General features: G+C 41.0%; 1 protein-coding gene across 1 annotated transcript in view; it reads right to left on the reverse strand.

Moving 5' to 3' along the window:
• Positions 1-8,771: 8,771 nt before the first annotated feature.
• Positions 8,772-20,874, reverse strand: part of ZMYND12 (zinc finger MYND-type containing 12) — a 33,762-nt gene continuing 21,659 nt past the window's right edge. The window contains exons 6-8 of the mRNA XM_060082780.1: positions 18,264-18,375; positions 16,882-17,031; positions 8,772-8,896 (exon numbers count right to left, since the gene is read on the reverse strand). Of these exons, the coding sequence (XP_059938763.1) occupies positions 8,772-8,896; positions 16,882-17,031; positions 18,264-18,375 (387 nt within the window). The remainder of the gene's footprint in view (positions 8,897-16,881; positions 17,032-18,263; positions 18,376-20,874) is intronic.

Below are 20,874 nucleotides of genomic sequence, written 5' to 3' on the forward strand. Positions count from 1 at the left end.
GGCGGGGGCGCGGAGCTGTGCAGGGAACTCTGATAGCCCAACAGCACCATCTGGACTTGGCAGGGATGACAGCCCTGAGAGCAGATGGAACTAGCCAATAAAACAGCTGAAATTCTGCTGTCCTGGGCCTGTCTCGAGTCGGACCCCCAGAATCTTCTATTTAGAAGGAACACTGCTCTACTATAAGTGGAGAGCTGGGGTTCTTAGTCTAGAACTAATAAAGGTCTTCATGAAGGCAAGACCAGGCAGGTGGCTGGTTTGTTTAGTCCCACCTGGAGGTCCCCAGAGTACCAGTGTTGTGGTGGAGCCGGCTTGGACCAGCCCATGAGAGCGGATTGTTACAGTTTCAGGAGTTCTGTGGGCTGGTTGTTAGATGCAGCCACAGTTTAAAATTTAATTATATAAACCTAAAATTAAAGTATATTAAAAATATAGGTGGGCTTCCCTGGTGGCACAGTGGTTGAGAGTCCGCCTGCCGATGCAGGGCACACGGGTTTGTGCCCCGATCCGGGAAGATCCCACATGTGGTGGAGCGGCTGGGCCCACGAGCCGTGGCTGCTGAGCCTGCGTCCGGAGCCTGGGCTCCGCAACGGGAGGGGCCACAACAGTGAGAGGCCCGCGTATCGCAAAAAAAGAAAAAAAAAAGGTAATAGGGCTTCCCTGGTGGCGCAGTGGTTGAGAGTCCGCCTGCCGATGCAGGAGACACGGGTTCGTGCCCCGGTCCGGGAAGATCCCACATGCCGCGGGGCGGCTGGGCCCGTGAGCCATGGCCGATGAGCCTGCGCGTCCGGAGCCTGTGCTCCGCAACGGGAGAGGCCACAACAGTGAGAGGCCCACATAGCAAAAAAAAAAAAAAAAAAAAAAAAAAAGGTAATAAATATTCAAAACGTGTCACTTCCTAATTATTTTTATTACGTTTTACTATTGTCTGTGCTCCTGAGGTTATTGACATCTGTTGTATTTGTACAGTGGAAATGCCATATAATGGCGTGCAACTGAGCATCTGTTCCCAACTGCATTGTTCAGTGACATCACACTGGTAGTTTGAAGTCAGCCATGGAGGGAATATTTACCCCACAGAGATGGGCAAACACTATATACCAAGTATCTCCCCTGGAGAGCTACCTGTTAAACATTTACCAGCACACCAGTGCCACTGGGTAACCAAGAAAGAAATTGATACACCGATGCATTGAAACATCTCAATTCCAGGGAGGTAGCATGTGTGATGGATTTCTCAGAAGCCAGTGTCCTATTGTAACGTGCAGAACTGACTTGAAGTAAAACGCTTGAAAGCACTGCTTCTCTGCCTGTTCTGTCTTCCTTTGTTCTCACACGTGAGAAATCTTTTTGGTTTGCTCCTAAACTTAGTGATCTTTGAGGCTGTGTCTCACCTGTGAGCTGTACTTCAGCTAAGTTCCCCCCAGGAAAGTGAATTGTAGATTTTCCTGCCTAATTGGCAAACTGAAAATGTGCTGTGAAGAATATATCTTAACTAGGCACCCAAAGAGTTCATTTCCAAGTGGTTTGAACAGCAATAACAATGTTAACTTCTCCCACAGAGAAGAAATCATTTCTAAATGATTGTTTTGCTGGTTTTGCTTTTTATTAAAATTATTACCATGAAACAGAACGCTTTGTTTGCCTTTGTCCTCCAAACTCTGTCCCTTTTGGTTGTTCTTTTTCAGTAAGTATCACGCTGAATCTACATTTTATTATTTTCATATCATAAAATGAGGAAAAGGCTTCATAGAAACTTCATCCTATTCACTTGCACACCAGCTGCATTCTGAAAAACCATAATTTTCCTTTCAAATGCAGAGTGCTGTCTGAATTGTAATCTTGCCAACTCTCAACTGTCAAGATGATGGAGGAAAATACTAATGCAGATGGTATGAGCTTGTCGTGGGCCTGCTCAACATGCTCTCCTGGACTGACTTTACAATGAAGATTCAAATAGCAAGTGAGAGCTTGCTGTGTGTAAGAATGGCTGTGTGGTGCAGGAAGGATCCCAGGGGACTGGAAAGATTTGTGTCCCCACCGGAAGAGCCATTAGACTTTGTTTGCATGACATTTCAAAAGGCTTCCTGGGAGAAGCAGTGCTAAGGCCTTTAGGAACGAACTCCGATCAGCACCAGGCCTGAGACCCTTGAACAAAGGCTGTTCCTCAACTTGTGAGGGTCAGGGAGCCCACCCTGAGGTAAGAGAGTCACAGGGATAACGCTTCTTTGCTGCAACCAGGGATGCTACTCTGTTGTACTGCTCATATTGTCCTTCAACCCAAACACTGGGGAGTGTGACTTGTATTTCTTTTTTATTCTATTTATATATGAAATTCTTCAAACTACACAAAAGTCGAGAGGATGGTTTAGTAAACTCCTCAAATTTTAAATTATCAAAATTTTCTATTTTTACTGCATCTACCTACTTCTTCTTCTTAAGCATTTAAAAACAATTTCCACACACTGTATCTTTTCTCCCCTGCATACTTCAGCAGGCATCTCATTTTAATAAGATATTTCCTTATGCCTTTACCGCGTATAACAAAATTAACAGTAATTCCTTGATAGCATCTAATTCCCAGTTCATATACACTTCCCCCAGTTGTCCCAAAAGAACTGCATTTACTGCATTGTAGACCAGTGTGTTTGGTGGGGCCAGGGGTCCTTTGAGAAGGGTAGTGACTGCTTCCCCACCATCCTGACTGTGGCTCTGGCAGCAACCATGCTGACAGGGCACCAGTAGAAAGATCTTTAGGCTGCCTACAGACACCATCCCCAGTTATTGGATCTTGGGATTTCCTCTCCCCAAGGAATAAGCCTATGAGACTTCCTCTTCTGTTTTCCAGGGTTCCACGGTCATCCCCCGAAACGTTTCCAGCTTCATGCTGATGACACCCACCTGGCTGTCATGCTGGTTCCCATTTCACTGCTTTTCCTGCAGCTGCGTTTTTCACTGCAGGAATTCCCTCAATCAGGGAAGAGCCTTCCCCCAAGGGTTACGGCTCTTCCACCGGCCTCAGATCTACTGTACTTCAGTGAGTCACAGCTCTTCAGAGCTCCCAAAGGCCTTGGCTTCTTCATTTGTTAGAAAATTTTGGCTGAATTTCTCATAAGTCAGAGATTTGAGTAGCAGGACACTGTGTCACATTTAAAGGCCTAAAGAGACAGCAACTGAATGCACTGCTTGCTCAGGGATGTTCTTTTGCTCTAAAGAACATCATTATGACAAGTGGTGATATCTGAACTAAAATCTGTATTTCATTGTTTGATCGCATCCTATCAATGATTAATTTCCTTTTTTAAAAAAAAATTATTTATTTATTTTTGGCTGTGTCGGGTCTTCGTTGCTGCCCACGGCTTCCTCTAGTTGAGGTGAGCAAGGGCTACTCTTCGTTGCGGTGTGGGGGCTTCTCATTGCGGTGGCTTCTCTTGTGGAGCATGGGCTCTAGGCGCGGGGTCTTCAGTAGTTGTGGCTCGTGGGCTCAGTAGTTGTGGCTTGCGGACTCCAGAGCGCAGGCTCAGTACTTGTAGCTCACGGGCTTAGTTGCTCCACGGCATGTGGGATCTTCCCGGACCATGGCTCGAACCCGTGTCCCTTAATTGGCAGGAGGATTCTTAACCACTGTGCCACCAGGGAAGTCCCTAGTTTCCTGATTTCGATGATTGTACTGATGAGAATATGTAAGAGTTTCCTTGTTTTTAGAAGAACCACATTAAATATTGAGGGACAAAGGGGCATAGTGTTTGCAACTTTCTTTCAAATGGTTCAGAGAATAATGGGTATCTATATAGAGAAAATGATGAGGCAAATATGGTAAAATGTTAACATCTGGGGAATCTGGGTGAAAGATATATGGGAATCCTTTGTATGAATACTCTGAATAAATCTGAAATTATGTCACCCTCATCTGCTGGGTTCCCCTCTTCTCTATTAAACGTTCAGTTTCAGGGCATTTCCTGGGGCTCTCTTCCCTTCCTTATCTCTCTTCTCTTCCCTAGGTGATCTCCTTTGTTTCCACGGTATTAATTACAACCTACACGATGCTCTCAAATTTACCTCTCAAACTCAGTGTACTTTTCTTAATGTCAGATTGCCTGTGCAGTTGCCTGCCTTTTCATCTCCCCTCAAATGTCTCATAAGTATCTGAAACTCACCACGCCCCAATCTGAATTCACATTCCTCTCTCCTGCAGATTCGCTCCTCTTCCAGGACCTCCTCACCTGAGGGCACAACGCCAACCACTTGCTCAAACCAGAAGGAAAGAAAACACACTTCAGGAGTCATTCTTTGGCTGCTATCTTCCTTATCCCTCACATCCAGTTTTGTTTCTTGCGGTGAAACATGACTTTCAAACTCTGAATGGTCTTTTTTCATTGAAAGCTTTTCTCCCTTGATCATTAAGAGGTTCTAGGATTGTTTCTGCAATCCTTAGAAAGGTTCGCAAGCAAGGGACAACATTTATAATATATCATCTTGGTTTTATATCCTGATCTCAATAGTAACCTTGCTTATATGCTTTTCAAACCTGCTGCTGTTTATTTAAGTATTTATTAGCTATTGAAACTGTCTGTGTAAGCGTATCTATTAAATAAAATATTTATCTCCATCTCATCACCATCAATCTTGATGAATATCAGGAAGAACATACTTTTTCTAGCAAACAACATGATGATGTGGTTTGTCATTCAAGTAATGCTTCATCATCTTTTCGGAAGCATCTACTTTGCCAGGTGTGTGTTTTGTTTGACCTCTTGTTCTTGAGAGATAGTATGCTTCATAGAGCCATCGTGAATACAGAAACCTCACTTGCATGATATATATCTATAGTAGGACCTAGTGGTGGTAGAGCACCTTGGTTCTACTCTTGGTCATCGGAGGACCTATGGCACAGCACAGGTCCAAAGCTGTGCAATGATAAAACATGGGAGAGTTGGTACTCAGAGCAACTACTCAATGTGAATTTTTGTTAAATAAATGTTCATAGACAACATGATATAATTTGTAACACTGCTATGTGCTTGCTAGTAGAAAAAATTGAGCCAGGACTTTCAGAAATGATCCCTCAGCTCCACACCTGCAAATTCTGCTGAAGATGCTTAGGGAAGGTTACCTGGTAGAATGATAAGAGATATTCTTATCTCCCAAGAACTCCTGGTTCTCTTGAACCTGCATATACCTTTTTAGGTCAAGTAAATCACATTTCACAGAGACCTTCAGAACTGAGATTATGTCCTGCATCACTGTATCATGTATGAAAGTGAAACATTTTCACTGATGAGTCAAAAAAAGAGGGCAAAATAAAACATTATCAAATTAGTGAAAGAAAGAAAATCTGAGTATTTGCCATCAGCAAACCCTCACCGTAGGAAATACTAAAGGATTTATCAGTGATGTGAACCCAGATAGAGGGTGTGAAAAGCAAGAAGGAATATGACTTTATAAAATAATAATGACTTTATAAAATAATAATAATAATTGTGATTTGTGGGTTTAAGATATACTTGAAATAAATCACAGTAATAATATATAAGTTAGGGGGAAGCAAATGGAATTTAAAATTTTTAAAGCCCTTGTACTGTCCAGGATGAGGGTAAACATCCTGAATAACTTTAGACGTTGATAAGTTAGGAATGAATATTTGAATTTCTGGAGTAATCACTTAAAGAATAGAAACACAGTGTGTAACCTACAAACTAGCAGACAGGGGGTAGAAAATGGAATGAGAAAAAATACATAATCAATCTAGAAGAAAGAAGAGAGAAAAAAGAACGTGCAGTACAAATAGAAGGCACAAAATAATAGATTTAAACCCAAACAATTTAGCATACAAATAAAATGTAAATTGACTAAATGATTCTTTTAAAATTACAGATATAAAAATATCTAACTATACTATTTTTATAAGAGATACATCCAAACCATAAGGGTATAGATTGTTTGAAAGTGAAAGGTTGCAAGAAGAAATACTAAGGGTTTGGTCAGGATTTAGTCAAGAAAACAGAAGCCTCTCTGAGCATTTTGAGTAAAGAGATTTATTTAATGTAGGGAATTAGAATCTTACACAATCTTTGAAATGTCTGGGTGATCAGGAAGCAAAGGTCAGCAAGCTGCTTTCACAGGATATCTGCTTTCAGGAAAGAAACAGTGGGTGATTCTCAGGAAGATTAATGGCTGTTCCTTCTCATCCAGCTTCCAAATCCTGTGCAGTAGCCCCTCATTGGCTGAATTTAATCCAGAATCATAAAAGGAAAGAGATACTGGGAACTGTAGTTCCAAGCTTCCCCTTTGAAGCAGAGGTAAATGCTGAAGCAGAGGTAAGTGATAACACCTAGCTGATAACAAGCAATCCAGCCCAAAAGGAAATAGGCGTAGCTATGTTAACATCAGACCAAAACATCAGACTCTAAGGTTAAAAGCATTACTGGAGATAAAGAGAATCACTTCATAATACAAAAAATAAGGATTCAATTCACCAGGAAATTACAATATTTGAACTTGTACTTGCCTAACAGCCAAGCCCCAAAATATGTAAAGCAAAAACTGATAGAACTACAAGGAAAAATAAATATAACCACAATCATATTGGATGGATTTTATGTACCTCTCTCAGAAATAAATTAGAAATTCAGCAAGGAGATGCAGCGTTTGAAAATATGAAAAAAATTTGACTTAACGGACATATATAGGGCAATGTGCCCAATAACTCCATTCTTTTATAGCACACACAAAACATTTACAAATACATATTAACCATATCCTGGGCCATAAAGCAAACCCCAAACAATTTCTAAGTCAAAATTGTACACAACGTATTTTATGATCTCAATAAAATTAAGCTGGAAAACAGCAAAAAGGTAACAACATCTTTTAGAAATTAAGAATCATACTTCTAAATGACTCATGAGTCAAAAAAATTAAGAAATATTTAGAGCAAATGATAATAAAAATGCATTTCATAATATGTGGTATCAATGAAAGCAGCATTTAGAGGAAAATTTATAGCCTTAATGCAAGTGTTAGAAAAGCAGAAAGACTGAAAATTATATTTCTAGACATGATGTAAAAAAGCAGAAAATTATGAGCCATAACCAAGAGAAAAATCAGTCAGTAGGAACAATAAATTGAAACAGTAATTTTATAAGTATACTCAATGGGGAAGGAGTCATGAACAAGAATTCATGGGTGGAGAGAACAGAAAACAGAAAAGGGAGGGGAGAAAAAGAGAAAGGGGCCAATGACTATGGTAAAGAAGAGAACTAGAGTTTAATGAAATGGACTTTGAAGGACTATTTTAGAATAAGGAAGTTCTAATATTTTCTTTTAAATTATCTGCTGAAGAGCCATTGATCCTTCTCCTCACTCCTCCAATCTTCATTCAACATCTATTTGAAAGAGCTGGCTCATATTTGGGGTTAGCAGGTGAGAATCAAGAAGAAGGGATGTGTCCCTAAAGAGACGAAAAAAACAGCTACAAGACAAGATGTGGAGAGTGACAGAGTATAGATAATTGAAGCTAAAAACTGAAGTGAGAAGAGAAAAGTAAGGCCCTGGGACTTCATAGCCATCTTGCAGAAGCATAAGAGTGCCCCAAGTGGATTTTACCTAGACCTGAAGGTGCAGGGTGGCCATCTGACATATTTTTATTATATGTGCCTGAGGGAATTAATATAAGTGAGGAACATAAAACTCTGCGACAGGTCCTTGATTTGCATAACCTCTCCCTGGTACAGATCTACCCAGGAAGCAAAGTGGTAATAGGCAGGCTGCTTAGTGAGTCTGGAGAAAAAAAGGATGCACTAAATGACCAGAGTCCTCGATGGCACTAGCTGATACAGCCATGGCCACACCTGGGCCATTTTAGAACATAATGAGGAGGTTGGGTGTGTGTGGAGGGGTGGGAAGCGGTGAATCAAGGTCACAGAGCTGTTACGTGAGAGAGCTGGGATTTGAACCCAGGCGTGTCTGCTCCAATGCCTACACTCTGTCCCCTACATCACAGGGGACCTTCCAGAGTACTTCCCCCCTAGACAGTATAGATGGCTCACATCCCCTTCAAATAAATGTCTGAGAAAAGAGATACCAATGTGGAATGGTAACTCGGTCAATCCATACTGGAGCTCCTTGAAAGGCCCAGGGGCCTTTTCTGGCAAAGTCTTCTACAATTTATGTCTGCATTTTGCTATTTGTTTTCTATATGTCTCACATCTTTTTGTTCCTCCATTCCTCCTTTACTGCCTTCTTTTGCATTAAGTGGATCTTTTCTAGTGTACCATTTTAATTTCCTTGTTGATTTTAACTGTTTTTTAGATTACTTTTCTTAGTGATTGCTCCAGAAATTATAATGGGCATTTTAATCACAATCTACCTCAGATTAATGCTAATTTAATTACAGTAGAATAGAGAAACTTTACTCCAGTATAGCTCTATTTCCTACCCCTTTCTTTGGCAAAGACCTATGAAGAATGCATCACTGGGAGACCTCTGAGAAATAGGATAAACTATTTGCAGTTTAATTATAAATACCTTGTTAGTGAGCTGATAACACATTATTCAAAGTCATGCAAAGTCATGATAAATAAGAGTTTTACTGATTTCTATGCCAAAAGCTCTATATTCCCCAACATATGCTGTGAAACAATAAAAACACAGCTATGAGTGCAATCCCAGGGGATGAGGGTGGGCACTTCAGCAATTCATAGCACCTCAAAGCAGCTATGAAAGGCTGGAATACATTAGATGCTCAATAGTCCATGATGCAGAGCTCTTGGTCACCAAGTAATGGGATGAGCGTCCTCAGCTGAGGTGAGATTTAGTAAATCTTGAATGGTGTTTTGTTCATGGACACTGAGCTGCTGTTCTTTGGCTAGATCCAGGGCTCTCATGGCATATTCCTCTGCCTGAAATACAATTGCAGTGATAAAAGGAAGTTGTCACAGAAAAGCATTACATTGGAAGCCCCATCTCTGCTTGACCCCAAAAACATGGGAAAGGACCCTTCAGCTTCTCACACCAGCCACTGAGTTCTTTGTGGAAACTCGTGAACATACACTGGGTCTTCACAGCTAACCACAGATGTAGGATGAGGGTGAGAGGGGTTAGGGAACAGGAAAACATGGTCACTGAGCTTACAGTGGACAAAGCTTCTTTTCTACATTTCAGGGCCCTTTGAACCAACATTGGGAGGCATAGAAGTGGAAGGTGCCACAAGTAAATTGCCATCTAGGGGGCCAAGCAGCCCAGAGTTTTGACTTGGACAGAGGCTTCACAGGACATCTTGGGACAGGCTCTAGCTGGCCTTTCCGCCCGCCCTCCCTTCCCCCTCCGTCTCTTCTTCTTCTTCTTCTTCTTTTTAACATCTTTATTGGAGTATAATTGCTTTACAATGGTGTGTTCGTTTCTGCTGTAAAACAAAGTGAATCAGCTATATGTATACATATATCCCCATATCCCCTCCCTCTTGGATCTCTCTCCCACCCTCCCTACCCACCCCTCTAGGTGGTCACAAAGCACCGAGCAGATCTCCCTGTGCTATGTGGCTGATTCCCACTAGCTATCTATTTTACATTTGGTAGTGTATATATGTCCATGCCACTCTCTCACTTCATCCCTGCTTACCATTCCCCCTCCCCGTGTCCTCAAGTCCATTCTCTACGTATGTGTCATTATTCCTGTCCTGCCCCTGGGTTCTTCATAACCATTTTTTTCCTTTAGATTTCATATATATGTGTTAGCATATGGTATTTGATTTTCCCTTTCTGACTTACTTCACTCTGTATGACTGACTCTAAGTCCATCCACCTCACTACAAATAACTCAATTTCGTTTCTTTTTATGGCTGAGTAATATTACATTTTATATATGTACCACATCTTCTTTACCCATTCACCTGTCGATGGACACTTAGGTTGCTTCCATGTCCTTGCCATTGTAAATAGAGCTGCAATGAACGTTGTGGTACATGACTCTTTTTGAATTATGGTTTTCTCAGGGTATATGCCCAATAGTGGGATTGCTGGGTTGTATGGTAGTTCCATGTTAAGTTTTTGAAGGAACTTCCATACTGTTCTCCATAGTGGCTGTATCAATTTACATTCCCACCAACAGTGCAAGAGGGTTCCTTTTCTCCACACCCTCTCCAGCATTTATTGTTTGTAGATTTTTTGATTATGACCATTCTGACTGGTGTGAGGTGATACCTCATTGTAGTTTTGATTTGCATTTCTCTAATGATTAGTGATGTTAAGCATCCTTTCATGTGTTTCTTGACAATCTGTATATCTTCTTGGGAGAAATGTCTATTTAGGTCTTCTGCCCATTTTTGGATTGGGCTGTTTTTTAGATGTTGAGCCACCTCTGTATTTTGGAGATTAACCCTTTGCCAATTGCTTTGTTTGCAAATATTTTCTCCCATTCTGAGAGTTGTTTTTTCATCTTGTTTATGGTTTCCTTTGCTGTGCAAAAGCTTTGAAGTTTCATTAGGTCCCATGTGTTTTTATTTTTGTTTTTATTTCCATTTCTCTAAGAGCTGGGTCAAAAGGGACCTTGCTGTGATTTATGTCATGGAGTGCTCTGCCTATGTTTTCCTCTAAGACTTTTATAGTGTCTGGCCTTATATTTAGGTCTCTAATCCATTTTGAGTTTATTTTTGTGTATGGTGTTAGGGAGTGTTCTAATTTCATTCTTTTACATGTAGCTGTCCAGTTTTCCCAGCACCACTTATTGAAGAGGCTGTCTTTTCTCCATTGTATATTCTTGCCTCCTTTATCAAAGATAAGGTGACCATATGTGCGTCAGTTTATCTCTGGGCTTTCTATCCTGTTCTGTTGATCTATATTTCTGTTTTTGTGCCAGTACCATACTCTCTTGATTACAGTAGCTTTGTAGTATAGTCTGAAATGAGGGAGCCTGATTCCTCCAGCTCTGTTTTTCCTTCTCAAGATTGCTTTGGCTATTTGGGGTCTTTTGTGTTTCCATATAAATTGTGGAATTTTTTGTTCTAGTTCTGTGAAAAATGCCATTGGTAGTTTGATAGGGATTGCACTGAATCTGTAGATTGCTTTGGGTAGTATAGTCATTTTCACAATGTTGATTTTTCCAATCCAAGAACATGGTATGTCTCTCCATCTGTTTGTATCATCTTTAATTTCCTTCATCAGTTTCTTATAGTTTCTGCATACAGGTCTTTTGTCTCCTTAGGTAGGTTTATTCTTAGGTATTTTATTCTTTTTGTTGCAATGGTAAATGGGAGTGTTTCCTTAATTTCTCTTTCAGATATTTCATCATTAGTATAAAGGAATACAACAGGTTTCTGTGCATTAATTTTGTATCCTGCTACTTTACCAGATTCATTGATTAGCTCTACTAGTTTTCTGGTAGCATCTTTAGGATTCTCTATGTATAGTATCATGTCATCTTCAAACAGTGACAGTTTTACTTCTTTTTTCCAATGTGGATTCATTTTATTTCTTTTTCTTCTCTGATTGCTGTGGCTAAAACTTTTTAAACTGTGTTGAATAATAGTGGTGAGCGTGGGCAACCTTGTCTTCTTCCTGATCTTAGTGGAAATGGTTTCAGTTTTTCACCATTGAGGACAATGTTGGCTGTGGGTTTGTCATATATGGCCTTTAGTATGTGGAGGTAAGTTCCCTCTATGCCTACTTTCTAGAGGGTTTTTATCATAAATGGGTGTTGAATTTTGTCAAAAGCTTTCTTTGCATCTATTGAGATGATCATATGGTTTTTCTCCTTCAGTTTCTTAATATGGTTTTTCACATTCATTGATTTGCATGTATTGAAGAATCCTTGCATTCCTGGGATAATCCCCAGTTGATCTTGGTGTATGATCCTTTTAATGCGCTGTTGGATTCTGTTTGCTAGTATATATATATATATTTTTTTTGTGTGTGTGTGTGTGTGGTACGCGGGCTTCTCACTGTTGTGGCTTCTCCCGTTGCAGAGCACAGGCTCTTGGACACGCAGGCTCAGCGGCCATGGCTCACGGGCCCAGCTGCTCCATGGCATGTGGAATCCTCCTGGACCGGGGCACGAACCCATGTCCCCTGCATCGGCAGGCGGACTCTCAACCACTGCGCCACCAGGGAAGCTCTGTTTGCTAGTATTTTGTTGAGGATTTTTGCATCTAGCTTCATCAGTGATATTGGCCTGTAGTTTTCTTTCTTTGTGGCATCTTTGTCTGGTTTTGGTATCAGGGTGATGGTGGCCTCGTAGAAGGAGTTTGGGAGCGTTCCTCCCTCTACTATATTTTGGAAGAGTTTGAGAAGAATAGGTGTTAGCTCCTCTCTAAATGTTTGATAGAATTCGCCTGTGAAGCCATCTGGTCCTGGGCTTTTGTTTTGCGGAAGACTTTGAATCACAGTCTGAATTTCAGTGCTTGTGATTGGTCTGTTTATATTTTCTATTTCTTCCTGGTTCAGTCTCGGAAGGTTGTGCTTTTGTAAGAATTTGTCCATTTCTTCCAAGTTGTCCACCTTATTGGCATATAGTTGCTTGTAGTAATCTCTCATGATCCTTTGTATTTCTGCAGTGTCAGTTGTTACTTCTCCTTTTTCATTTCTAATTCTATTGATTTGAGTCTTGTCCCTTTTTTTCTTGATGAGTCTGGCTAATGGTTTATCAATTTTGTTTATCTTCTCAAAGAACCAGCTTTTAGTTTTATTGATCTTTGCTATTGTTTCCTTCATTTCTTTTTCATTTATTTCTGATCTGATCTTTATGATTTGTTTCATTCTGCTAACTTTGGGTTTTTTTGTTCTTCTTTCTCTAATTGCTTACGGTATAATGTTAGGTTGTTTGAGATTTTTCTTGTTTCTTGAGGTAGGATTGTACTGCTATAAACTTCCCTCTTAGAACTGCTTTTGCTGCATCCCATAGGTTTTGGGTCATTGTGTTTTCATTGGCATTTGTTTCTAGGTATTTTTTAATTTCCTCTTTGATTTCTTCAGTGATCTCTTGGTTATTTAGTACTGTATTGTTTAGCCTCCATGTGTTTGTATTTTTTACAGGTTTTTTCCTGTATTGATGTCTAGTCTTACAGCGTTGTGGTCAGAAAAGTACTTGATACAATTTCAATTTTCTTAAATTTATCAAGGCTTGATTTGTGACCCAACATATGATCTATCCTGGAGAATGTTCCATGAGCACTTGAGAAGAAAGTGTATTCTGTTGTTTTTGGATGGAATGTCCTATAAGTATCAATTAAGTCCATCTTGTTTAATGTATCATTTAAAGCTTGTGTTTCCTTATTTATTTTCATTCTGGATGATCTGTCCATTGGTGAAAGTGGGGTTTAAAAGTCCCCTACTATGATTGTGTTACTGTCGATTTCCCCTTTTATCGCTGTTAGCATTTGCCTTATGTATTGAGGTGCTCCTATACTGGGTGCATATACCTTTACAATTGTTATATCTTCTTGGATTGATCCCTTGATCATTATGTAGTGTCCTTCTTTGTCTCTTATAATAGTCTTTATTTTAAAGTCCATTTTGTCTTATATGAGAATTGCTACCCCAGCTTTCTTTTGATTTCTATTTGCATGGAATATCTTTTTCCATCCCCTCACTTTCAGTCTGTATGTGTCCCTAGGTCTGAAGTGGATCTCTTGTAAGCAGCATATATACAGGTCTTGTTTTTGTATCCATTCAGCCAGTCTATATCTTTTGGTTCGAGCATTTAATCCATTTACATTTAAGGTAATTATTGATATGTATGTTCCTATTACCATTTTCTTAACTGTTTGGGGTTTGTTATTGTAGGTCTTTTCCTTCTCTTGTATTTCCTGTCTAGAGAAGTTCCTTTAGAATTTGTTGTAAAGCTGCTTTGGTGGTGCTGAATTCTCTTAGCTTTTGCTTGTCTGTAATGTTTTTAATTTCTCTGTCGAATCTCAATGAGATCTTTGCTAGATAGAGTAATCTTGGTTGTAGGATTTTCCCTTTCATCACTTTAAATATGTCCTGCCACTGCCTCTGGCTTGCAGAGTTTCTGCTGAGAGATCAGCTGTTAACCTGATGGGGATTCCCTTGTGTGTTATTTGTTGTTTTTGCCTTGCTGCTTTTAATATGATTTCTTTGTGTTTAATTTTTGATAGTTTGATTAATATGTGTCTTGGACTATTTCTCCTTGGATTTATTCTGTATGGGACTCTCTGTGCCTCCTGGACTTGATTAACTATTTCCTTTCCCATATTAGGGAAGTTTTCAACTATAATCTCTTCAAATATTTTCTCAGTCCCTTTCTTTTTCTCTTCTTCTTCTGGAACCCCTATAATTCGAATGTTGGTGCATTTCATGTTGTCCCAGAGGTCTCTGAGACTGTCCTCAATTCTTTACATTCTTTTTTTTTAATTCTGCTCTGTGGTAGTTATTTCCACTATTTTATCTTCCAGGTCACTTATCCTTTCTTTTGCCTCAGTTATTCTGGTATTGATTCCTTCTAGAGAATTTTTAATTTCATTTATTGTGTTGTATATCATTGTTTGCTCTTTAGTTCTTCTAGGTCCTTGTTACATGTTTCTTGTATTTTCTCAATTCTATTTCCAAGATTTGGGATATCTTTACTATTATTACTCTGAATTCTTTTTCAGGAAGACTGCCTATTTCCTCTTCATTTGTTTGGTCTGGTGGGTTTTTACCTTGCTCTTTCATCTGCTGTGTATTTCTCTGTCTTCTCATTTTGCTTAACTTACTGGGTTTGGGGTCTACTTTTCACAGGCTGCAGGTTCGAAATTCCCGTTGTTTTTGGTGTCTGCCCCCAGTGGGTAAGGTTGGTTCAGTAGGTTGTGTAGGCTTCCTGGTGCAGGGGACTGGTACCTGTGTTCTGGAGGATGAGGCTGGATCTTGTCTTTCATGTGGGCAGGACATTGTCTCATGGTGTGTTTGGGGGTGTCAACTGATTATGTTTTTAGGCAGCCTCTCTGCTAATGGGTGGGGTTGTGTTCCTGTCTTGCTAGTTGTTTGACATGGGGTGTCCATCATTGGAGCTTGATGGTCATTGAGTGGAGCTGGGTCTTAGGGTTGAGACTGAGATCTCTGGGAGAGCTCTCGCCAATTGATATTATGAGGGGCCAGGAGGTCTCTGGTGGACCAATGTCCTGAACTCGGCTCTCCCACCTGAAAGGCTCAGGCCTGACACCTGGCTGGAGCACCAAGACCCTGTCAGCCACATGGCTCTACTTGCAAAGGTGAAAGGGTGCCTCAGGAAGCTGAGCAGGTGCTTTCACCCCCCTCCATCTCTTCTTTTCTCCCTTATTTCCTTCCTCCCTTCCTTCGTTCCTTCCTTCCTTCCATCCTTCCTTCCTTTCCTCTTTCTCTCCTTACTGTCTTTCAATAAATATTTATTGAAAGGCTACTATGTTCCAGGTACTGTGACTATAGGCAGAAATTCCTACCCTTGTGAAATTGACAATATAGTGGGGGAGAGAGGCAATAAACAAGACAAATAATTAAAATGCAATGGTATCTTAAATAGTGGTTCATGCTAAGGAAAAAAAATAAAGCAGGAAGGGGAACAGGAAGCATTAATGGTGGCAGTGGGGGTTTGCCATTTCAGACAGAGGGCAGGGAAAGCCTTATTGAAAAGTAGACAGCTGAGTCCAGACCTGAAGGAAGCGAGGTGCCAATCCTTAGTAGATAGAGGTGTCCCTTTTCTCTAAGGACCCCTTGCAGACCTAACACCCTTAACACACCTTGGGGGAATGACTTCCTTGAATGGAAAATGAGACCCTGAAATGTAGAAAAGAGGCTTTGTCCACTGTAAACTTGGACATACAATGGAAATGTTCCCTGTTCCCTAACCCCTCTCACCCCCATCCCACATAGGGCCGCTGTCCCTCTTTTGTGCTCCCACAGGGCCCTGGGCTTTGCTATCACACTCTATTTTAACCCACTGACTGGGAGCTCTTCCAGGCCCTGGTATACAGTAGGTGCTTAGTAAAAGTTTGCTGATGAAAGGAAAGAAGGAAGAAAGGAAGGGAGGAAGGGAGCGGGGGAAGGACATCTTAAATTTTCCCATGTCACCCACACAGAAAGGCCTCCTCCAACCATCCTCCCTCCTCTCTCCCCTTGCCTGCTTTATTTTTCTTTGTAGTGTTTTTCACTCTCTGAAATTATATTACACATTTATATGTTTACTTGTTTATTGTGACTTCCCCTCCTCCAGAAATATGTAAGTTACTTGGAAATAGGGAACTTGGCTGGTGGTTCACCACTGCACCCCCAGTCCCTAAAACTGTGCCTTGCAAATGGTACAACCTCAATAAATACCTGAATGAATGAGTGGATCAGTCAATCAATAAATCAAGAACCCTGAGATTTGTCACTTGCTGTCTATAAGAAATTGGACAAGCAATGGACCCTCTCTGTGCCTTAGTTTCCTTATCTGTAAAGTGGGAATAATAAAATACCTTCTTTGTAAAGGTAGTATGAGAATTAAATGTGATAATTCATGTAAAGTACTTAGGCTAGTGACTGCCACATAAAAAGCACTCAAGAACAACTACCTTTCGAATTATTTCTGCCTAGATCCCTGCAGCAACAGGGAACTCACTACCTGAGTATGGTTAGAGCAACTACTCCATCCCCCCAAGGATTCCCCAGAGCCCTTCTTCCCTGCAGGCTTCCCAGCACTGCCCCGGCCTCAGTTAACCTGTGTAACCCTAGGGAGGCCTCCTTGAGGGAAGAAGACAACCCCATGTCCATTGTGCAGGTTGGACTCAACACATAAGAAATGTCATGAGCATCTGAACTTTTTTGGAGTGAAGGCTCACTCTGAGGGTAAAAGCTAGTGCAGTTGGGCAAAACACAGCTGAAATCAACTAGAGGAACTTCTCCCTCCATTTTAGACATGCTTCTTTTCTAGGGGAACTTGCCTTTGAAGAATTCATCATCAGGTAGTAAAGCATGAACAGGATTTTTAGAACAAAGATTGTTTTCTGGGGGGCTTTGTCAGATGTAGATTCTCGAATGTTCAAGATTGAAGTCAGGATCTGAATGGCTTCTGCTTCCTGGGCTTCATCTGCAATGGAAAGAAAGGGAGGAAAGAAGAAACAGGCCCTAGGGCAGCTGCATCTACCCTCAGGGATAAGCACCCTGTTAGGGCACCTGTCCTTCAGGCAGTTAACCAGCTCTGCCCACCAGCTCTGCCCAGCCTGTCATTACCAGAGTAACCTAAAAAAAACAAAACAAAACAAAAAACAAAACTCATTGCTACAGGTCCCAGAGTTGCTTAGCTTTCTTTCTTTCAGAGTCCTAAACTAGATCTCTTAGGCCCCCAATACAGGGAATTTGTCAGGGTGGGATTTCTTGGGTCCAACTCAACTTCCATTCTATAGCAAGAGGAGGGAGCCAGGGCTTCTGGCAGCCACAGCACCTTAATTCCTCTTCCCCAAATCCAAAGGTGCTTAAGCAGTAGCCTTTCTGCTTTTCCCCATGTGAGGCTAAGCTTAGAGAAAAAGACAGAAAAGACATACACTGTAATGTTAAGGTTGGCTGTCTTTGGATAGCTATGATTTCTGAGTTTTCTGCTTTAACATGAACTGCTTTTATAATGAGAGAAAATTCAATACAATTACTAGCTGTTTGAATCTTAGCTCAAAACTTCTCCTCCAAGAAGCCTTCCCTCTTCAACATCATCCAACTGTCCTCACCTCTTCATTCTGGGACTCAGCTTGTAATATAATTTGTACTTGTAGAAGTTTTCTTTTCTTTCACATAGTTTCTGTCTCACCCACTACACTATATGTCTCTTTTGAGAAGAAACTAGATCTTCCATCTCTTTTTATGATCTCAGAGGGAATGATGCTGTACTCAGCCTTCAGCCCTTTGCTGAGCTGTGGGTAGAGAGATGAATCAGACTCAGCCCTGCCACTGAGAAGTTCACTGTCCAGTAAAGGAAGAGGATAAGGCACCAGAACAAATGAGCAATGGGACTTCCGTGTGGAGAGATAACACATAAAAACTGGATGCTCTGCAGGAATCTCAGGGGGCTCTGGCAGGGTCTTTTTTTCTCCAGATCTGTCCCTTATTAACCCCCCTGCAAGACTGTGTGTGATGCTAGGGACCTGAATTCTTCCCACCGCTGGTCAAATCTCTTTGATCCCCCTGTCTCAGTTTGCCCATTGGCAAAATGGGAAGATGGCACTGATGTGCCCCACGACAGGGACAGCTGCTCTCCCTCTGAGGGGAAAAGTCTGTGGATCAGAAGAGATGAAGTCACTGCTCTGCTTCCTAGGGAGAAATGCCACTTACCCAAGCCAGTGTCGGTCTCAAATTGTTTGCCTAGTAGATCTACTTGTTGGGTGCGAGCCTGTGAGAGGACTTGATAGTGATTGTTCAAATATTTATTCCAGATCTCAGAGACCTGTTGGGAAAGGAGATGGTAATCAGACAAGCAAGCTGGACCTTAGCCGTTGGACCAGCCAGCTGAGAGGGCAGCACCTCTGGCCAGCCTTCCTGCCGGTCTGCAGACTCCCTCTCTCATTGTGCCTGAAGGCAGCAGGAGCCTTAGGAGCCCAAAGGTGCTTGGCCAAGGTAAGTGTGACAAGTGTTGGGCTGCAAAGGGCACATGGAGGGCTGATCTGGGGACAACCCTGGTGGGGTCTAATTACAATGGCTACCATGTGTTGAGCACAAACAACTACCTTTACATCCTCCCAACATCCCAATTACGGTCGTATTCTTATTACTCCCATTTCATAGATCAATAAACTGAGGTTCAGAAAAGTTAAGATCACTCTTGGCTTTTGGTAAGAGCTGCTATGTGGCACAGCCAGGATTTAAATTCAAGTCTGCCTGATTCCAAAGCTCATTTTTTCTTCAGCTGCACAACAATGCCTCTTCTTCAGAAGTGGGTCTAAAATATGAATAAATAGTCACCGCATGACAACCTATATCACACACAGAAATTGTTGTTTGCTAAGTAAGATGTTATTATATGAAGATAACCAACATTTTAATATATTGGAAACAGTTTTTTAAGGAAGGTCCATACTGTTCTCCATAGTGGTTGTATCAATTTACATTCCCACCAACATTGCAAGAGGGTTCCCTTTTCTCCACACCCTCTCCAGCATTTATTGTTTGTAGATTTTTTGATGATGGCCATTCTGACCAGTATGAGGCGATACCTCATTGTAGTTTCGATTTGCATTTCTCTAACAGTTAGTGATGTTGAGCACATTTTCATGTGTTTGTTGGCCATCTGTATGTCTTCTCTGGAGAAATGTCTATTTAGGCCTTCCACCCATTTTTTTTTTTTTTTTTTTTTTGCGGTACTTGGGCCTCTCACTGTTGTGGCCTCTCGCGCTGCGGAGCACAGGCTCCGGACGCACAGGCTCAGGGGCCATGGCTCATGGGCCTAGCCTCTCCGCGGCATGTGGGATCTTCCCGGACTGGGGCATGAACCCGTGTCCCCTGCATCAGCAGGCAGACTCTCAACCACTGCACCACCAGGGAAGCCCCACCCATTTTTTGATTAGGTTGTTTGTTTTTTTGATATTGAGCTGCATGAGCTGTTTGTATATTTTGGAGATTAATCCTTTGTCAGTTGCTTAATTTGCAAATATTTTCTCCCTTTCTGAGGGTTTTCTATGACCCAGCAATCCCACTCCTGGGCATATATCCTGAGAAAACCATAATTCAAAAAGACACATGCACACCAATGTTCACTGAAGCACTACTTACAATAGCCAGGACATGGAAGCAACCTAAATGTCCATCAACAAAGGAATGGATAAAGAAGATGTGGTAGATATATACAATGGAATATTACTCAGCCATAAAAAGGAACGAAATTGGGTCATCTGTAGAGAGGTGGATGGACCTAGAGACTGTCATACAGAGTGAAGTAAGTCAGAAAGAGAAAAACAAATATCATGTATTAACACATATATGTGGAATCTAAAAAAACGGTATAGATGGTCTTATTTGCAAAGCAGAAATAGAGACACAGACGTAGAGAATAAACGTAGGGATACCAAGGGGGAGGCGGGGGTGGGATGAATTGGGAGATGTGGATTGACATATATACACTATTGATACTATGTATAAATAGGTAACTAATGAGAATCTACTATAGAGCACAGGGAACTCTACTCATGCTCTGCAGTGACCTAAATGGGAAGGAAATGCAAAAAAGAGGGGATATATGTGTACATACTTTGCTGTACAGTAGAAACTAACACAACACCGTAAAGCAACTATACTCCAATAAAAATGTTTTTTTAAAAAGAGGAAAATATTGTATAGACTTGACAATCTACAATTGGAATAGATACATACTATTCTAAAAGATTTAAATTAAAACTATTTAAAATTTTAAAAAAAAAAGAAGCCTAGTACTTTAGACTCTGTCAAGGTCACCTTCTCTTGCAACTCAGCCCCAAATCATCTGACAGTAAAAAACTTGGTATCAAAAGCAGTTTATATATATATATATATATAACAGTTTAACATATTCCACAGGTAAAGATGGACATTTTAAAGTACTTTCATGTTCTTTGATCCCTTCACAGGACCTTTCAACAATTAGTTTCGCTTAAAAACTTCATCTCCTCCTTTATCCCACACCTCAATATGCCCACATTAGCTTGCTCCTAGGGATATGACAGGGTATCTGACAGCCTATTTGGAGGGGTTTGGTTCTTATTGACCCATAAGTTATTATTTGTTAATTGCTCTATGGATGCTAAGGACTAAACTATTTTGGTAGTGGAGAAACCAGAAGAAAGAAAAGTGGAATATATCATGTATCAAGCTATGTGATTTTGGGCAAGTCACTTCATCTGTCTGTGCCTCGAATATCTCATGAATGGTCTGACACCAGTTGTAAGATACAAGGCCTAAGTATCAAGGCTCAGCT

Source organism: Mesoplodon densirostris, chromosome 2 (assembly GCF_025265405.1).
Source record: "Mesoplodon densirostris isolate mMesDen1 chromosome 2, mMesDen1 primary haplotype, whole genome shotgun sequence".
Taxonomy (NCBI): Eukaryota; Metazoa; Chordata; class Mammalia; order Artiodactyla; family Ziphiidae; genus Mesoplodon; species Mesoplodon densirostris.